The sequence below is a fragment of the Sitophilus oryzae genome, unplaced genomic scaffold (assembly GCF_002938485.1).
Source record: "Sitophilus oryzae breed Bouriz unplaced genomic scaffold, Soryzae_2.0 scaffold_1620_pilon_pilon, whole genome shotgun sequence".
Classification (NCBI taxonomy): domain Eukaryota; kingdom Metazoa; phylum Arthropoda; class Insecta; order Coleoptera; family Curculionidae; genus Sitophilus; species Sitophilus oryzae.
In genome coordinates, this window is record NW_022146304.1 from 4,153,731 (window position 1) to 4,175,064 (window position 21,334).

General features: G+C 32.3%; 2 protein-coding genes across 2 annotated transcripts in view; one reads left to right on the plus strand and one right to left on the minus strand.

The window, feature by feature from the left end:
• The window catches only part of LOC115880244 (tetratricopeptide repeat protein 8), a 32,696-nt gene extending 13,600 nt beyond the window's left edge, over positions 1–19,096 (minus strand). Inside the window, exons 1-6 of the mRNA XM_030897415.1 lie at positions 18,775–19,096; positions 9,296–9,429; positions 9,012–9,184; positions 8,671–8,825; positions 8,420–8,564; positions 1,808–2,042 (exon numbers count right to left, since the gene is read on the minus strand). Coding sequence (XP_030753275.1) covers positions 1,808–2,042; positions 8,420–8,564; positions 8,671–8,825; positions 9,012–9,184; positions 9,296–9,429; positions 18,775–18,915 — 983 coding nt within the window. The 5' untranslated portion in view covers positions 18,916–19,096. The remainder of the gene's footprint in view (positions 1–1,807; positions 2,043–8,419; positions 8,565–8,670; positions 8,826–9,011; positions 9,185–9,295; positions 9,430–18,774) is intronic.
• A 98-nt stretch (positions 19,097–19,194) lies between these two features.
• Positions 19,195–20,752, plus strand: LOC115880248 (sphingosine-1-phosphate phosphatase 2-like). The gene is made up of 4 exons (XM_030897426.1): positions 19,195–19,684; positions 19,739–19,989; positions 20,049–20,221; positions 20,270–20,752. The coding sequence occupies exons 1-4, from the start codon at positions 19,399–19,401 to the stop codon at positions 20,685–20,687; spliced, it is 1,128 nt and encodes a 375-aa protein (XP_030753286.1). The 5' UTR covers positions 19,195–19,398; the 3' UTR covers positions 20,688–20,752.
• The last annotated feature ends 582 nt before the right edge of the window (positions 20,753–21,334 follow it).

Sequence of the window (21,334 nt, forward strand, 5' to 3'; positions counted from 1 at the left end):
CACAGAGAGGTATAGACATTTTTTAAAAGCATATTGGCGGAGTACTGCTAGTTTTTGGGACGAGAAAGTTGTACCTCAGGGTGTAAATGGTAAGCAAACACCAAATAAAGTAGATATCTTTATTTATTATTGTTTACAGCTAAAATAATTATTTTCGTCTCTTCAAATTAAATTCATATCCATAAAATTAATATTATTATCGAAAAGTGATAAAAATATGATAAAAATAAAGAGGAGAGCGGTGTTTGCCCGAAAATTCTGGATGATGAAGAAAACGTGAACTATATCTGCAGGAATGGTACCAGGGCTGGAGAAAAAAATATTTTTTGCAGACCTGTGATCTGTGATATCAGAGTACTTACCGATGGCATGAATACGGGATCATGACAAGACGTAGTTAGAAAACTAATGACAATTAGAACGCCATCAGTTATAGATTAGTGGCAGACAGGGTTCGGCAGTAGTTAATTAAGACGTAATTTACCTGATTAACTACGTGTAGTTTTTCTTCAAAAACTACGTCTTTTCCCGTTCATTAACTACATGAAAACTACGTTAATAAACTATGTATTGATATTATGAATAATTTCCTTTGTATGAGGTGTAATAGAGATAATATGATGTAAATATTATATTTAAAGCCATATTTCTTCTGTTTTCTTAAATTCATTATGTGTTTTTAAAGCTTCAACTTATTATAACCTCGCCTCAAACCTTTGATATTTGACATAGGTTACATCCTTGTTACATAAACTACACCCTCTACATACCCTACATTAACTACATGTAATGTAGTTTATGTAGTTTTTAAAAGTAACATGTAGTTTTCCGAACACTGGTGGCAGAGTTGTTAAACTACACGTAGTAATTAATAAACTACATTTACTACATGTCACAAGTAGTTTTTTAAATGTCGAGTAGTAAATGTGTAGTTTATGTAACTAATGTAGTTTTTTTAAATAACAGTGAAAACATAACCTAAAAACTTTGTTTGTTGATCAATTTAAAGAAATAAAAAATCTATATTTTGTGAATTCGTTCCTTATTATGTGATATTTTTGATACTTAGTAGTTAAAAATGCTTGGAAGACGTCGATGTCTCCAGTCTCCATACCTTCTGGGAAGAGGGGGATTATGAAGTTGTGCCTTTAGATGTAAAAAATCATATATTCTCCTGGAGAATGTCTATGGAGAATTTCTCCATAAGAATTTTTAGTTTATTTTGTGTTCAATGTTACTTTGTATTTCGTAGAAAATGCACTTTTGTTGAAAAAAAATTGTCTTTTTCTGATGTTGTTTAACTTATACAAATATATATAACTTCAAACTTCCATGATAAGAATTTGGCTTGCTTTTTGTCTAAATTGTCTATGTTTTACTATATTTTTGTAGGTAGTTTTTAACGTAGTTGTTGTGTAGTTTTTGAAGGTAGTTTTTAAAATTTTAAAACGCAGTTAATACAAAAAACTACGCGTAGTTTTTGGCGTAATTTTTTGCTTCATAAACTACCTAACAACCCTGATTAGTGGTACCTCTGACCGAAACGTTGTGTTTTCTTGAAACGAAAAAGGTTTCAAATTTATAGATAATGACACTGTGAAGAACAGAACGAAATATGTTCATCATTGTCTATCACTTGCAAAGATTTTTTCTACAATCGAATATATCTTTCTGGTTGTTGCATACCTACTTTCTGACACTCACACCCTGTATCTTCACCATCATAGATTATAAATTTAAACAGTAAATCGCAAGATTGAACAAAACAGAAACAAGAAAAGCAAAACGTAACGTTGGCTCGTGGTACCTGTAGTATCGGAGAGCCAGTTCAGGCTGATTATTATAAAAATGGTACATTCCAATGCAGGCGATTGCTTCGGTATTCATAGCGTCCTCTATAACGATGCTTCTGTAATATTTCACGGATGACTGGGGTTCGTTTAAAGCCTCGGTTAGTCTGGCCAGCTCGGTCATTATGGAAACGTCATTCGGAAATACCTCTAAACCCTGTTTGCAAAGCGATATAGCTGATAACGGTTGATCTAGAATAAAATAAATTAATTAATTGTTATACGGATCTTCCATTTTTTAATTTTGCAATATGATCCGAAAATTCAGTCATTTCAAAAAGTGTTTATCTTTCTATGTTACCAAGAATATACTAAAACTAAAGCTATCCTAAGCTACACAATTTATACAAAAGTTGTATTTTAATGATGTGGAAGCTAACGGCGTTCCGTTATCTGTTGAGAGTTTTCGCGCCACTTTTTATCCATAATTTCCATTTACTCCAGCCCATCAACGGAGAAAGATCGTACGATAACGGATATTTTAACTTTTTTTGACAAATTTAATCAAACCTTAATAAAAATATAATAATACTAGCGTGTACCCGCGACTTCGTTCGCGTCGAATTAATCATTTGTAATGGTGATGATAAAGCAAAGCAAGAATTTCCATTAACATACAAACTGTATAAAATTTTGTCACATTTGTCAGCATGAGAAAAAACAATATGGCGATATTATTATATAACTTGGTAATATTTGAGGGGTAGTTTCATCTTGTTGGAATTTGACTTTCGAAAAATCCGTTTGCCAAAAATTAGCTTTTTACGTCAAGCAGTTTAAGCAGAATCGTGGTTAATCACTTACCTAACTTTTTGGAACACCCTGTATGATTTTTTTAGAAATTTCAAAATGTGTAAAAAAATAAAATAAATTATGCGTGTCCAAGCGTTTTCCCGAAAGACTAGCAGTTTTTTAAATAACAAATATTGTAATATTTGAGGGGCGTTTTCACCCTCTTGGAATTTGAGAAACCCCTCCTTATCGAACCTCTACACCCCACAGTCAATCCGTTTGCCAAAAATCAGTTTTAAACGTCAAGCAATTTAAGCAGAATCGTGATTACTCAATGATCATATTTTATGAAACACCCTGTATAAATTTTTAAAAAATCTTAAAATATGTAAGACAATAAAATAAAATTGTGTTTAAGAGTTTTTCCGAAAAACTCACCGGTTTTTAAATAATAAATATTCTAATATTTGAAGGGTGATTTCACCCCCTTAGAATTCGAGTTTCGAAAAATGCCTTCTTATCAAACCTCTAGACCCTAAAGTCAATCCGTTTTCCAACAATCAGCTTTGTACGTCAAGCGCTTTAAGCAGGATCGTGATTAATCAATGACCAGATTTTTCGAAACACCCTGTATACATTTTTAAAAAATCTTAAAATATGTAAAAAGCAAAATAAAATATTTTTTATTGTGTAATTTTGTTTACGTGTTTTTTCGGAACCGTTTTTTAAATAAAAAATATTGTAATATTTGAGGGGTGGTTTCACCCCCTTGGAACTGGAATTTCGAAAAATCCCTTCTTATCAAAGCTCTACACCCTAGAATCAACCTGTATGCCAAAATTAAGCTTCTTACGTTGAGTGGTTTGAGCAGGATCGTGATTAATCAGTGAGTCAGTCACTTAAGGATTTTATATAATAGTATAGATATACAAGGACGAGCACCGTCGCGCGTCGGGGAAACGAGAATTTTAAGAAAGCTGGTTCTTTAATATATCTTTTGCTATGCTCTCCTGTGCTCTCCTGGCCAAAGTGCGGGCCGTCTGGCTGCCGGTAGACTACTGCGGTTCACTACTGCACATCACATCTGTACAGGGTATCCCATTTTCGTTTGTTTTATGGGATTTCTCGTTTATGAGCCGAGATACAATGAAATATTTATATATGGTTCATATTGGTTCATATATAATGATTTATTATTTTACAACTGTTAGCAGTTCGCAAAATAACAGTGCACTGTGAGCGATGATTCGTGGTTTATAGACGAAATCGCTGCATCACAAAACAAAAAATAAGCGGTATGAAAATAACAGTTTTCCGACGTAAGATATCAGTTAAAGATAAGAGTTATCCGAAAAAATCACCAGATATTTAATAACAGTGCGTCGATAACGACCGCTGCTCCACCATAATACATTAGAATTGGCGCAAACCAGACAACAATGATTTGTAATGTGCCAGCAGTTATACTTTAGAGTTGTAAGCACAGGTTGTAACGGATTTAGGTTACGGATATACTGGTTTCTGTACCTTTTTACTTTTTTCTGAGTATTGTTATTGTTAGAGGATTAGATGTCGAGTTAGTGTCTATACTGCCGCATTAAAAATGTTTACGAAACAAAAATCCATAAAGAACAGGAGCATGTTATTTTAAACTGTTATTTAGAAATATCCGGTTTTTTCCTAGCATATCCTCCACATCAGAATATAGGACTGTCCTCCTCCATCTCGTAATTCTAACATTAGCTCACAATAAATCTTAAGGCTTCTTTTTGCTGTATAAGTCCTCCTGTTGTCGATATTCCTATTCTACTGTTCCTATTCTGTGACTGAAAAGCCCGATCTGTGATGTTATCTTTCTTCCGCACTCCGGAGATTCAAAAATCTCATTGCTTTGTTGCCTCTGTACTTTTTGGTTGTCGTTGACAAAAACGCTTCCAAAACCAAAGCAGGGACAGAGTATTTGGGCCGTACAATTTATCTTAGATAGGAACTATCAAAAACAGGAAATTGCCATCCTATCCGATAGTCAAGCAGCACTTAACGCGATCAACTCAGTAACCATCAATTCAAAGTTGGTCAAAGAATGCCTAGAGAAGCTCAACAAATTAAGAAGAAGAATAAAGTCCTCCTACTCTGGGTGCCTGCTCACCAAGGGATAGAAGGCAATGAAAAAGCAAATGATATGGCTAGGAAAGGAGCGAACACTCCACTAACTGAACCAGAACCGTTCTGTTTTCCAAACGGGAACCAACTGAAAGCGGAACTGAAGAATCTGGAAGACTCCATCCATAACTTGGAATGGGTGTCCTCCAACGGTTTAAGACAATCGAAAAAGTTCCTCGGAACTTACGACCGAGAAAAATCAAAGGTTTTCCTTGATTTAAGTAAAAACAATCTTCGGATTGTCACGGGGTTTCTAACAGGACACTGTATCCCCAACGAACACCTCAGTAGACTGAAGCTGAGAAACAACGGTGAATGCAGATTTTGTGGGGAAAATAGGGAAACACCAGAACACCTTATCACTGAGTGCGCCGAGACGACGACCATTCGTGCCATGAACTTTGGTACGGCTGATGTCGAGGATGGAGAGCTGGCCTCTGTGGAGCCGTCTCAGATACTGGCTTTTGTTAAAGCCATGAAACTGTATGATGAGTTAGGTATAACTCGTTATAACTCAAGAAAGGGGAATACACAATAGAGATCTATAAGGTCGCGGTGATTAACTCCCCTCCTAAACATTCTAGATTCTACATCTATAAGCTCGCGGTAATTAACTCCCCTCCTCCCAAACAATCCAACAAATTAGAAATAATTTTATTATTTGTCAAGATAGTAATCTGAGCTAATAGCAGTCTGTATCCTAACAACTAATATGTCTGTGTTCTGCCCTGCACTCACCAACCAGTTAAATTAAAACTTTATCTTTCCCTGAAACGAAACCGATACGGGGGGACACTATGAAACGCGATACTCACGCGAGAATTTCGAGGAAGATCGTGCGCTTGGTGGACCGGCGATTGTAAAAGAATTAATTGGACTTGGTTGACGGGAGCCGGGACTGGACAGTCCCAATTAGCGTATTTTATTCTGGCCGACGACGCCGCGGCCGGGCCTTGTATTTCCGAAGCAATAAACCCATATTTCATATAAAACTCCGGAGAGATTGCCTAGAGGTTAATTATTGTACGAATAAATGTTTCTGCCGCTGTGCGCTCGAAAGATCATTATTTTTCGGACCACTGACAGCGGCTACCGAAATTACATTTTTTTGGTCATTGGCGCCCAACGTTCGTATTTTTGTAAGTAGGGTTTTTTCATCAATTTATTTTTTAAGTTTCTTACCTACAAAAAGTAAGGTGAAGTCGACAGAGGTTGATATTTAATGATATATTATTATACAACTGTTATTTATAAATTAGAGTTTGTAACAGTTTCTAGTGTCACAAAATAACATTTAGGAACTACCAAGTTCGCAACAATTCTTTCAAAAAATAACAGTTCTCCGACGTATGATAACTCGTTGCATGGTACTACAACATTTATTCCAAAAAATAACCAGGTATTTAAAAGCAGTCCATCGACAGTGACCGCTGCTCGACCATAGTATATCAGAATCGCCGCAAACTTTGTTAAAAATGAACAGCGCGCTGACAACAATAATTTGTATGGTGCCAGCAGTTATACCTTAAAGTAGTAACTATTGTAGGTTGTGGCTATACTGCTTTATAACTTTTTTTCTGCGTTATTATTAGAGGATTATAGGTCGACATTAAGTCATAATGATCATACACAATCATACATAATAATTCACCAAAAATATAAAGTTACAGAGAGTTAGTATCTGCACTGCCATATTAAAAATTAGCTATTTTAACAGTGTTATTTTTAAATAACAGGTCCAGTTTTAACTGTTTTAGAAATAACCGGTTTTTTCCTAGCATATCCTGTACTGAGATTCACATCTGAATATAGAACTCTCTTCCTTCATCTTGTGTTTGGTATTCCGACATTACTTATTGCTCAACGCGAATAAAGCCTCTTTTTGCTGTATAAGGCCTCCTGTTGTCAAAATGTAAATTTACATAAATAGCAGAATAGACAACCGATATATTCAACTGAAATGTGCAGAGAACTTCTACATATCGATACTAATATATAAAATCCTTAAGTGACTGACTCACTGATTAATCACGATCCTGCTCAAACCACTCAACGTAAGAAGCTCAATTTTGGCATACAGGTTGATTCTAGGGTGTAGAGGTTCGATAAGAAGGGATTTTTCGAAATTCCAGTTCCAAGCGGGCAAAACCACCCCTCAAATATTACAATGTTTTTTATTTAAAAAACGGTCAAATTTCCGAAAAAACACTTGAACACGTATATTTTATTTTGATTTTTTACATATTTTAAGACTTTTTAAAAATGTATACAGGGTGTTTCGAAAAATCTGGTCATTGATTAATCAGGATCCTGCTTAAAGCGCTTGACGTAAAAACCTGATTTTTGGAAAACGGATTGACTTTAGGGTGTAGAATTTCGATAAGAAGGGATTTTTCGAAACTCGAATTCTAAGGGGGTGAAACCACCCCTCAAATATTAGAATATTTTTTATTTAAAAACCGGTAAGTTTTTTGGAAAAACTCTTAAACACGTATATTTTATTTTGTTGTTTTACATATTTTAAGATTTTTTAAAAAATTATACAGGGCGTTTCATAAAATATGACCATTGAGTAATCACGATTCTGCTTAAACCGCTTGACGTTTAAAGGCTGGTGTCGCCAGGGCAATTCAAAATATAAATCTGATGATTAACGGACAAGACTAAACGCACATTTTGTCAATCTGAAGAAGAAACGACAGTACATATTTTATATCGACAGCCTGACAAATGTGCCTAGGTTCTATATACTAGGTCATTGCCAAAGAGCTATATGGACGGTTCATCTCCCAGTTGGTAGACTTTTGAAAATGATAAGACTGGAAGAATGTACTCTATTAATGAGAAGAGGATTACAATAGATCTGAAAAGGACGCAGTAAAACATGCTAATAGCCACTGTAAAAATATAATCTAACCTAGTGTCTGTACTGTCGTATTAATTATGTTTCTCTGAAGAATGAAATCAATAAAGAATAGAAATCTGTTATTTTTAAATAACAGTATCAGTTTTAAATGTTATTTCAAAAAAACATGGTTGATTGTGGCCAGCCCATTTCGATTTTAACTCAGCCCCATGTGGTGCTTGTTCAGCGGTTCAAAATTTTGAACTGAGATCCTCAGCTATATATTAACCCACATACAACTAGATATGGTCTCTATTACACACCTCATTTGGTTTCTCTAAGATTATTGGGAACTTAACCACCTGTATATCAATATGGTTATGATTTAGTGTTGATTCCTTACTAATCGCAGAAGGAAAGAGATTAATACTATTGACGTAAGATGGTACCGCCACTGACTTTAAAAAAACCATCATGTATCTTAATGATTATATTGGCATAGACACACCTTTGAAAAAAAAACAAATTAACTTAAAAAATACAAGACCTACAAAAACGTTGATACATCAGTCCATTTATTTTAGCTCACATTTCTGAAGCTTAACGTGGTCCTTTTATACAGAGTGATATGAACAAAATTGCGCTTTAGATGAATTTTACTATGTATCGTTTTATATATTTATTTTAGATATATGACTTTGATCTTATGATAATCATATTATAAAATTAGTTTAGTTATGAATTAGTGTTATATCCCCAATTAGTATCTATCAATTAGTATAAAATATTATACAATACAAATAATCTACTTACTCTACCCTATCCTTACCTAATCTGATATATATCCTAATCAATCTTATGTAACTCTCTATGTGCGGATGTTGTTTCAAGGCACTTCTGATTTGTTGTTCTGCATCTCTGATCAAGTTCAAAGCACTGTAGCATTTTGCTAACTGAATTTTCCAATACCAGTCCTGGAAGAGTATTAAAAGTGATATAATGAGAATATGGAATGGCACGGGTATATGGCCATACTGTGTTAATATTTTTATAATGCATTAATTTATATCATATATTTACTTTAAATTCACAGTGTTGGGTTGCTAATACTGCCAACTCCATAGCGTTTCTTATATCTCCTTCGTGATAAAATAAATATTCGAACAAAGGTTTGTTGAGCGTTTTGATTTTCGCATACTTGGCCAGATTTAGTCTAGACACTTGAATGAAAGGTCCTGAAAATTGAATAGTTTGATCTAATATTAATCTAATGTTAACTGGGTGATTTTTAAATGCTAATCATAATTAACTTAATAATATTAAAGTACATTTGATCACTAATACTATGAAACATTCACCGTGGATGTTTATAATAATTAATATACACCTATGCTACATATTAACGTGTCAATTTGGCATACCATCCTTCTGTGTCAACATAGCCGCTGTACCCAGCCTGATGGCTCTCGCAGATTGCGCCGTGGTCCCCCTCGATGTCTTTAATCTGTCCAATGCAGAACCAGGACGTCCTGTCTGGGTACCCGGTCGTACCACACCTGATATGGGTCTTCCTGTTGCCGTCCTTGGTCTTGCACTAATTACTTATTTATTTGAAAGCGGTAAGCAATATTGAATTATGAAATATAATATGAAAAGTTTTTAAATATCTATTAAATAGGTGCTTTAATAAAAAAAAGTCAGTTACCCCAAGGCTGTAAAAGGTACTGCTGTAGAAGTTGATTTCAGAGATGTTCCAGGTCTTGGAGCCGACGCTACTACATTCTCATCTAAAACGTCATCTTGTGGTGATTCTTCGCTCTCCAAATCATCAACATATACCTAAACCCAATCATTTTTTATTACTTTTTTCGGAGATCTTTACTAAACTTTAGTAATACCAGCCCACAGTCCTTCTAGAGGCAAATCGAGGACTTTTGTTTTGGGGAGGAGTAATATTATAGACCCTTTAATAATAAATTAAATAAAAATCCAACTTTCATGTGATTACTGTCTCTAATCTTTCAAGCGAGAAAAAATATGTACAGGGTGTCCCATTTTCATGGGTTTGATGAATTTTCTCGCTTATGAGTAGAGGTTGCGCATCTTCATGCGGTTTTCACATTATTGTGATACTCATGGGCGCCGGAAGAATGAAATTTAGGGGGGGGGCAAGGTAAAAATGAATAAAAAATTGACATTTTTGGTAATTATTGGGAAAACTGGAAATCGTCCGATTTTCACCAAAATTGGTATACACCCTATTTTGAAGTCGTAGATTACGAATCTGAACTTTTTTCTTGGCGGTTTCTTACCGTTTTTCAGAAAAACGGAAAATAATTTCAATATCGAATTTTTCTTAATTTCTCATATTTTTAAGGTTTTCTAGCACATATTTTGTTAGGTATTCAATAATCAATAATATTTTTGCTATTTTCTGTTACTTTTTTAACCAATTCTATGCATAACAGAGGAAAATTTGCTAAAATAAATTTGTAAACAATCTGAAAATGTTAGGTTATAGCTTTGTTCGGGTTCTTGTTATTACCGATTCTAAACCTTCCAAGAACTCTGCAGCGCATGCGCAAATGAAATAATGTCTTCATATTTCCTTGTGCGCATACGCATCACCGTTCTAGGACGGTTCAGAATCGGTAATAAGAGAAACCCGAAGTAAGCTTATGTGTTTCTGGCATTTAAAGCAATGTTGCCAATGCTAAACCTAAATTTAGCGTGTTTTTTTCGCTCATTCTGGAATTACGAAAGGCGGTCGCCAGAAAGACGGCTCCTTCCCATAACTGCTATTTTACCAACGAGATCTTACTATTTATACCCACGAAGTTGCACGAAAGAGTTTTGATTGCATTGGTTACAACTTCCATGCAGAGGGTGTTAATCTTTTGTTGTTATATTATTAGATTAACTAAAAAAAGATTAACCCCCTCCGCAAAGAAGTTAAAACCAATGCAATCAAAACTCTTCCGCGTAATTTTGTGGATATAGGTGTATATTTAATTATTGTCGATCTCATAATAGGTAATTTACTTAAAATCCCTAATCACCCGAAAAAATAGAAGATATGGCAACCTTGTAAATTTTCAAGTTTCTAGATTAGGTCTAGAATATATTTGTCTCTCTTATTACATAGGAGAGACAAAGAAGGATATATCAAATGTTAAACTTCCATCCGGTCTCAATTTTCTTTGCTATTTTGTTAAGAAAAGTGTTTTTCAGTAAAATGTTGGACACTTTTCTATCCCCAATCAAGTGTGGCTTTTAGATAAACTATAATACAATAAAAATATAGTGAAATTATTACTTTATAGGGCCTAAATAAAGAAAAATTCAATGTTCAATGTCAAAAACGGTCAGAGACCGCCAAGAAAAAAGTAGATTCGTAATCTACGACCTCAAAATAGTGTGTATACCAATTTTGGTGAAAATCGGACGATTTCCAGTTTTCCCAATAATTACCACATTTTTTATTATTTTACAGGTAACACCTAACAATTTCATAATAATGATTATTTTTTTACAGATGGATGTAAGAAGATATAGCTTTTATTTTTATTGTTTCAGTGATCCGGGGGGGGGGCAAATGCCCCCTCTTGCCCCCCCTGTCCGGTGCCCATGGTGATACTGTGTGCTACTTTTTATGAAACTAAAAATGCTACACACATATTTGTCTTTGCCCACTTATTTCCTGAAATACAGGGCGAAATTGAAAACGTCGCATTTTTTAACCCCCTTTGTATTTCAGTTCTTATCTTATCGAAAAGATAAAAACTGAGTTTCATTGAGAGTTTTTCACGTTGAGTTCAGTGGCGTAACTAGATTTTCCTTAGAGCTGTCATTCTTTAAATATGATCCAAACAACTGTTGTGGTCCTCTTCAGAAGGGCCAACTTGTTGAGGGTCTTTTCGGGTGTGGAATTAATGTACACTGTTGTTTTTTAATATAACTTAACTTTAATTATGATAAACTAATTACAATAGTTACCCTGAGGGAAACTGTGAAAAATAATAACGTGTTGAAGAGTAAAAAGAGAGTTGAAGAGCAAAAGCAAAAGAGTGTTGAGCAAAAGAAGGTTTCTGCAAAAGAGATGTGTGGGCCTGTCTTGCAGTTCCTTAAATAATATCTAAGCTACAGAAATGCCAGAGGCGTACAGTACAATTTTTATATCCTTAATCTAATATTCAGAGCAGTGGACGACACTGCCCTAAACTTACATTGTTCAGATAGACAGACGTCTGCGAAAGCTATATAAATTTATGATCAAAATTCCCAACAGTAATAGTTAAAGTTATCAATTAGAATTATATTGTAGGGTCGTTTATGACCTCAAAGGTATGAAGGTTTTTATTAGAGATGGGACATTCCTAAACTAATATTACAAATTTGATTAAAATGAGGACGGGATTATAACACCTCCCCCCTAAGAAAAATTTTTTTTCATAACAAAAAAAATTAAGAGAAAAAAAAATCGTCAAATTAAACAATAAACAATACACACAATAACTACACTATTCTAAGAGTAAAAGTTTGAAAATAAATAGAAAAAAAGTAAAAATACACTGAACATTTTAGTCTTTAATTAGTCCATATGAACCGATGGTGTTCTAGTCGAGCGTCGACCACTTAAGTTTAAAAATTCCACGGCTGAACGATTACTTGGGAGTCCACTTCTTCCAGCTTCTTCTTCCAATATTTGTTCGAATTGGGCCTGAGTTATTGGATTTGGAGTATTAATATTTGTATTAAATAGTTTAATACAGCAACCTTCAGAGAGGGTCTTGGGCTCCTTGGTACAGCATAGTAATCTTCTTAGCAGGTTGAACAGTCCACATCATTTTAGAATATTATACAATAAGATAATCGTTACAATTGAACCAATTGCTGATAGTCCAACAGTATACCAGTATGAATGTTGCACAATAAATGGTTTCTTCAATTCTATGTCTAAAAGATCGTCCATCTGTTTAAGCTTGTGATTAGCGAAGTTCAGTTCATCCAATTTTAAATTTGTTCTCTTCACTGGCTCGAGATTGGATGGGGTTAAGTTAAGTTCTTGAATTCTTATAACTTGAGGATATAGATCTTGCATATGAATTCGTCTTCGGTGGTCTTCGTACAACTTGATAGATCCCACATCGCTACGTAATATGTCTTACTAGTTAGATTACTGAACTGATTAAAGAATTTTGTATTTATATTTAAAAATTGTTAATTTAAGTTAAAACTTGTGAATACTAGCTTTAAAATTTTGAATAGTATTTGAAATAATTCTTATTTGTTGTTTCATAGTAAGTCGAGTTTCGTAATTAACGGTTAATATAGTTATTTTATGGCTTGATCATAAAATTTTGCATCAGGTATATTAAATAATCAATTAAAAGCGTATGAAGCGCCATTAAAAATTCCTCTTTTCAAATTATTATATCAAAAATTATTATCGAGACCTGTATCTTCATTACTATGACATAATTTAAAAGATCTTTAATATGCGTGAGAGAGCGAATTTAGCTTACCATTATAATAAGATAAATTTAGGTGTGTGAAAAGAATAATTTCAGATCCGGATATCTTTGCATTTCCCAATTTATGGTAATATATTCCCGTTTGTCCGGGTAGATAAGTTATATGATAATTAAAAGTGTTAGAGGGTAATGGAAAAAGTACAATAAGGTATAAAAATAAGGCGAATATTTTAATCTGAAACAAAGGGTTTTATCATGTTAGTATGATAAATAATATGTCTTTTCCCAATTTGAATTTGAACATTTTTTTCATTAAGTACTTTTGTTATTTTATACGGGCCTTTAAAATTAGGGGATAATTTTTTTGCTTAAGCCTGGAGAAACTTGTTTATTTAATATATATACTAGGTCATTAGGTTTGTAAATAGTCGTTTTAATTTTTTGATCGTAAGATTCTTTTGATTTATTTATATTTTCTTTAGCTTGAGTTATAAATCTGTTTTTATTCTCGGTAATGGGTAATGAACCAACTATATCAATCGCTAATTTTTCGAAGGCCTTTTGGCTGGTGGATGTAATTTCCATAGGGGCCTTATTTGGTTTATAATTAGTTTTATTTATTTGACACGAAGAACAGCGTTTAATATATTTTTTGATATCTTTCTTCATATTGTTCCATTTATAATTTTCCTTAATCCTTTTATAAGTTCTAGTATAACCAGAGTGTCCGGCTAATTTAGAATCGTGATTTTCTTTTAGTATTTGTTCAATTTCTTCCTTAGTCTCAGGTTTATACTTTTCTCTATTAATGACATGTACGTTAATATTCGTATCTTTAAATAAATAATGAATTATTTTGTAGTACATAGATTTTTTTAAATGTGTACAATAAAGTGAAATGTCAGGTAAATTTATTCTTTTCATATCATCTTTTATTAACTGAGTTCTTAAGTTACGTATAGAATAAAATACATCCTTATAGCTTAATTTATCAAAATGAAAATGTTTTGTATTCATTAAATAGCATAATTTATTATGATTTTTTAATTTGTAAATTGAATGTAAGTTAGGAGATATTATCTGATTAATATTGTAGTCGAAATTATCTTTAATATGTTGTGAAAATGGATTATCTTCGTCCAAATCTGAAGAAAAATAAAGAGCAGCAGGTAAATTATCGAATAAATTTGAATTTTTAATATCAAGTTTCGGGGTAATTTCTGAGGTTTGATAATGATATTTAATAAAATTTTGATAATTGTCGTCTTTAGATATTATATTAATGTTGATATTTCGTGATAGAGCATCTACATTAGAATTTATTCTGCCTTGTTTATGGACAATCTGAAAGTTTTGTTGTCCAGATACATTTTGTTTTTTCGAATATCTATAAGTTTGAACGGATATTGGTTTTTGATTACTTAAATTAATTTCGTGTTTCATAGTTTGAGTACAAGTTAATTTATTGCCAGGTAGGTGAAAAATATCATTATATTCCGTACATAAATTTAAAATATGTCCTTTTTCCTCAATATTTAAATCTTCTAGTCTAAGGTTTTGATTTAATAATTTATTTCTACTAAATAAATCTGATGAATTAGTAAAGATGTTAAGAGTTTTAGCATTATTAATATTCATTTTTAGATGTAGCGGAAAAGGTAGCGAGTCAAGAGAAAATAAATGCTTTTTTAAATCAATTTGGGCGTTTTGTGATTTAATAAAGTCGTATCCGATCAGACCGTCATAAGGGACGTTTGTTTTCTGATTAAGAATATGGAACTTTATTTTCAATGTATGATTCCTAATATTAAATGGAATTATAGTACTACCCGCCGTTAATACAGGAGAATCTGTACTTAAACCGTGTAAGGTTAATTTCTCGCTAGGAAAAAATTTAGTAATTTCAGGATTTAACTTATCTAATTTGATTAAAGATACACTAGCACCTGTATCTAATAAAAATCGAAATGTTTTATCTTTATTATTAGAAAAATCAGACTTAAATTCTAAAAATATAGAGTTATTGTCGTCACTGAGAATTTTTAAGTTTGATTGAGTATCTGTGAATGAATGAATATTTGATACTTCATTTGGTATTTGATTCTGATTCGATACCCTGTTAAAATTTTTATTTTGTATATCATTAGGATTTTTGTTTTTGTTAAATACATTGTAAGAATTTTTATATTGCAATTTCCTACATTCATCTATTGTATGTCCGTACTTTTTACAATATTTGCATTGTTTAATATTATTATGTTGACTATTTGAAGAAGGTTGATTAAATGTATGATTAAAGTTATGATTATTAGATTTATTAGAATTGTTAACATGAACTCGGTAATTTCTATTAGATTGCGGATAATTTTTACGACAATTATTTGTAGAATGCGAATTGTTACGACATATTTTACAGTATTGGTTGCTTTTATTATTTTTTAACATATTTAATATCCTTTCTTCACAGAGGGCAGCATTATGAGCCTCCTTAATGCAATTAAATCCTTTATATCTTAACATTTGTGAAATTTCTGGTTTAGAATGGTAAATGAATCTGTTTAAAGTTAATTCGCGTATTGTTTGAGTTTTACCCGGTAATTCGGCATCGTTTCGACAACTCTGCTTAGCAGAAGAAATTGTACGATGGTTTAAAACTTCTAAACGTTGAAAGAAATCATCTACGGATTCATTAAAATTTTGTCTACAGTTATTTAGCTCTTCTATTAGTTGGACATAATGTTTTCTCTCTTTATATAAATCTTTTAACTTTTGTCTTAGGTTCTCCCACGATTCGAAATTTTGTGATGTTAGTTGCTCTTTTGCTGTACCTGATATTCTTGATAATATAAAATATAATAGAGGTAATTTTTGATTTTCACTGGCTAACTCATTAGCACTATTACAATTTGCCAAAAATTGTCCTAATTCGTTTCTATCACCGCTAAATCCGAAAGGAATCAACCTACATATGAAATCTAACGATAGTGAATCGATATTTGAATTGGTATTCATGATAAATTTTGTTAATAAATTTAGTTAAAAAATGATTAATAAAATTTAGTAAAGTACTTTTTAACGGAGTTAAAAAAAAATACTAGTAAGTTATATAAAACGTTCGATACAAAATCTAAACAAATATACAAATTCCACTTACCAACGGTATTCTCCTGGACCAGTTTCCTGTTTTTCCTCCTTGAGAATCCTTTTGTCCCGTACTATCCCGTCTTGTCCTGAATTGGCCTAACCAATCCTGAATCCTTATCTGGACTAACCCAATACTTTATCCTATCCTGTTCGCAGCGCCAATTTTTGTTGTGGTCCTCTTCAGAAGGGCCAACTTGTTGAGGGTCTTTTCGGGTGTGGAATTAATGTACACTGTTGTTTTTTAATATAACTTAACTTTAATTATGATAAACTAATTACAATAGTTACCCTGAGGGAAACTGTGAAAAATAATAACGTGTTGAAGAGTAAAAAGAGAGTTGAAGAGCAAAAGCAAAAGAGTGTTGAGCAAAAGAAGGTTTCTGCAAAGAGATGTGTGGGCCTGTCTTGCAGTTCCTTAAATAATATCTAAGCTACAGAAATGCCAGAGGCGTACAGTACAATTTTATATCCTTAATCTAATATTCAGAGCAGTGGACGACACTGCCCTAAACTTACATTGTTCAGATAGACAGACGTCTGCGAAAGCTATATAAATTTATGATCAAAATTCCCAACAGTAATAGTTAAAGTTATCAATTAGAATTATATTGTAGGGTCGTTTATGACCTCAAAGGTATGAAGGTTTTTATTAGAGATGGGACATTCCTAAACTAATATTACAAATTTGATTAAAATGAGGACGGGATTATAACACAACACCCAAACTTATGTTTTTTACATGGGATACACTATACCGGGTGCGTCTCAAAAGTGGCTCACCCCTATAACTTTTTGTTTTTTTTTCAGTAAAAAAAAAGATTTGGTATGTTAGTATATGACATAAATTACGATTGATTGTCGTATTCAATTGTTTTCGGTCACTTCCTCTTTCGCCGGAAATAACTACAACTTTTGATTTTTAAATGACACCCTAGGTATTTTTTTACTTTATTTGATAGAAAATGACGTTTAAATCTGAATAAAATTACATCATATGTCAACTTTTGACATATTCGCATATGGTTTACTTAAAATGGTAACATACGGTTTATAACGATAATTTGACTCGAAATACCAAGTGTGTGGTATCAAATTATTCGTAAACTGCTTTTTCCAAATATGCTAATGAGCCACCCTTGTTCCATTTGAAAAAATTGAAATTCGTTTAAAAATGCGATTGAGGCATCTTTTAACCGGCCAGTACACGAGAAACATTAGACGATCAAATCTATTTTTCCAAGGCTCCTTGACTAAAAATTAGTGTTTTTATCACAGCCGTGGCACTCGATCTAGATAGAAATTTAAAATACATTTTTTTTTTAAACGAAAATGTCAAATGTTGACATATGATATGTCATTCTATTCAGAGTGTTATTTTCTATCGAATAAGGTAGAAATATACCGAGCGTACCATTTAAAAATCAAAAGTTGTAGTAATTTCCGGTGAAACAGGATCGAAGTATCCAAAAACAATTGAATACGTCAATCAATACTAATTTATGTCATATACTAACATACCTAACCAACTACAACCTCACCAAATGTCCTTTTTTATTTAAAAAAATAAAAAAGTTGTAGAGGTGAGCCACTTTTGACACGCACCCGGTATGTTATTATTTTATTTGCCTTAGTTATGAACTTTATAAAAATATAACATACTTTATATAACTATTTTCATAAACAAGGTAATAAATGCATTATTTAACTTTTTAACATTGACGGACGGTTTCAAATAGATAATTAAGATATTAAGTTGGTCGAAATACACATTTTAATGCAACATTTTAAAATTCGCCCTATATTACAGGAACCAAAGGAGAGTAGGACAAATCAGTTTCATAAAAAAAAGTAGCACAGTGATGTGAAAACAGCATCTTTGTATCTTTACTCATAAACAAAAAAAAATTAAAACACATGAAAATGGGACACCCTGTACAGGCTCCCCATTCTCGCTGTTTTTGTCGGATACCTTCAGTTTTATTACTAAAGAGAAAAGATTGCATTTTCTTACGATCCCATAATCAAAATTGTCATACCATGCCAGGCACGATTGAAAATATTGCTTTTTGAGCTCCCCTCGTATCTCGGGTATACCAAATAAGTTTACAGACTATATAATAGTTATAATTTAGTAAACTTTAGTTATTAAAAATATCGAATTGTTATAAAAAGCTGAGATAATATAGCTATATTTCCTGTGTTATTTTCTCAGTAAAAAAATACAATATTAAATATTTAGGTTCGCATGATTCTCCAAGATTTTAAAATAAATGTATTAAAAAAAGACGCAAATAAATGGTAAAATAATTTACCAAATATACGGAATAAATCATCCAGGAATTCATCTGAATAATTTGACACTTAATAACAATTTAACAAATATAAATATAGTTCGTCAATATACCTTTTCACACCACCCTGTATAACTAATATCACATTTTTGTTATATCACCCTGTATAAATAAGTATATATTCTTAGCGGAAGGATATAACTAGAAGAAGATTATTTTCAATTTCAAGTAATATATAAACTATTACTTTTGACAAAACATATTAACTCTCTTACCCTTTGTGTAAGTGCTCTCATTTTCAAACACCAAGCTGCCTGATCTAATGGTTGTTTATCGAGTATGCTTGTACAAATATCAATACATTTATCATAATGTCTTCTTCGAAAAAGACTTAAAGCAAGATACATGGGGTCCATAGTGCAAATAAATTAATTTCTTTTTAGAACTTAGAACGAAACAATAAGGCTTATTTTTCAATACAAACAAATCTCCATGACCACTAGATGATTGAAGTTACTATTTGTATTAATTGTTTATTTCCAGTATCTATACTTAAATGATCATATTTGATTGAGTTTTATTAGTGTATAAATTAGACGTAATAAAAGTAGGTTTTTTAAACCAAATTATATAAATTTAATTTAAAACCGTAGTGTATATTTGGTTGCATCATATTAACAATACACCTGACATAGGTATACTGCATTGCGGATTGCAGAATTACTTTACCAGTTTCTGTATGTTCTTGTCAAATATTATAAAATTAAAATATACAGAAACTGTTTTATCTAAATATAATCAATTTCTCGGAAAGTTCAAACATTGCCTCAAGTGTGACGGTGACGTGATTTTAGAATAAGTTAAAAAATAGTTCAATTTAAAGAAGAGTTTGGGAGAACATGGAGAGATTGGGAGACCCAGTTTTGGTGGCAAAAATTCAAAAATTTTTTGGAGTTGATACAAACTTTAATAAAGCTTCTAGTCAAAAAAGTGATAAGCCGTCTGGAGCAAAATCAACAGAGAAGTTTGTAATTAGGAATAAATTCTGGTACTATTTATTTTTATTTGGAACTGCATTAGGAGATGAAGTGTTCTATACAGGATTTATCCCATTTTGGTTCTGGAATATTGATGGAGCTGTCGGAAGAAGAGTAGTTTTGGTGTGGACACTTGTTATGTATATAGGTAACGTATCCTTTTATTTTAATACTAGTTATATATCTACTCTATTAATTACAGGTCAAGGAATTAAAGATCTGATTAGGTGGCCACGTCCAGGTCCCCCAGTAGTACAGCTACAAAGCAAATGGGCACTTGAATATGGTTTTCCATCTACCCACGCAATGGTCGGTGTTTCCATCCCATTTTCAGTATTACTATTTACCATTAATCGTTATCAATACGATGTACCACTTGGTTTAGCAGCAGCTATAACATGGTGTAGCATTATTTGCTTGAGTAGGCTATATCTAGGAATGCATACAGTTTTGGTAATATTATTTATATCAATATATTTGGACCAACATCTGAAATATTTCATTTCGTACAGGATATATTAGCAGGATTACTATTGGCTGTGGTACTTATGGTTCCTCTAGTGCCAGCTGTAGATTATTTTGATAATTACATACTGACTAATCCAACATCACCAGTATTACTGTTAACTTTGTCTATTTTAATGATTATATATTATCCGAATAGTGGCAAATGGACACCAACAAGGTAAGATATTTCAAAATAACGCATATAAATCATATAAATATGTTTCAGGGGTGACACTACAATGATTATCTCAGTGTGCGTAGGCGTATTAACAGGTGCCTGGTTAAACTACCAATCCGGCTTTATGACAACTTCAGATCTTCCTCTACCCCGAGTCATCATGTGGCCCTCATGGACAATGTGGGGCTGTCTAGTTCTCAGGACACTGATTGGCTTCTTTTTTGTGTTCTTAACTCGCCAAATCACTAAACCTCTTTCTTACAGTTTTATATGTACAATATTGAAGAAAGATGAACAGGAACTGAAGCAATCAGAGAACACTTGGGCAAACAAACACAAAACAATAGCTGAACTTGGTTGTAAGTTTGTTACGTGTGCCATGATCGGATTTAATATTATGTACCTTCTACCTCAGTTATTTAAGTTTTTGCGTATTGAAAGACCAACATTTTTTACTGAAATATAATAGTTTACTAATTTTTTTTTCTTAAGTTTAATTTTTTTTTGCTCATTAAAAAAAGAATTTATTAATCAAAAGCATAAGTGATGTATGTTATTTTAGATCTAATATCCGTTTTTTGTTAAGGAAAAATGCTTGATAAACAATAATTTGATGGAAATATCGATATGCAGAATAATTTTCTTTTATATTTTTAAACACCATGGGAAATCCCATGAAAAGTGGCTTTTGACAGACTTCAAAGTTTTAGCTTTAACAATTTAGCCAGATAATTGCATTACAAAAGAACTATCAATTATTTCTGTTATTTTTACAATATTAAAAATATATTTATCACTTTGTATCACAAAAACTTGTCTGTCCAAAGACCGGGGGAAGAAATGATACAACTGTCACTGTCAGGGATCCTCTTGTTGAACAGACAACTTAGAATGTAGTTTTCAAATATATATTATTTTACATGTTATGTTAAAATAGTTTTTTAATGCTTAAACATTTAACTTTTCTACAGACTTATTGAATTTCCAATGGTTTGTTGCAATAGGAAATCTCAAATACTCTAAGAAATGTGACAAATATGGCGTAGTTTTTTTTTAAATTCTAAACTGTCATTTATTGATATAAAATTGGAGAATTTAATGTATAAAAACATT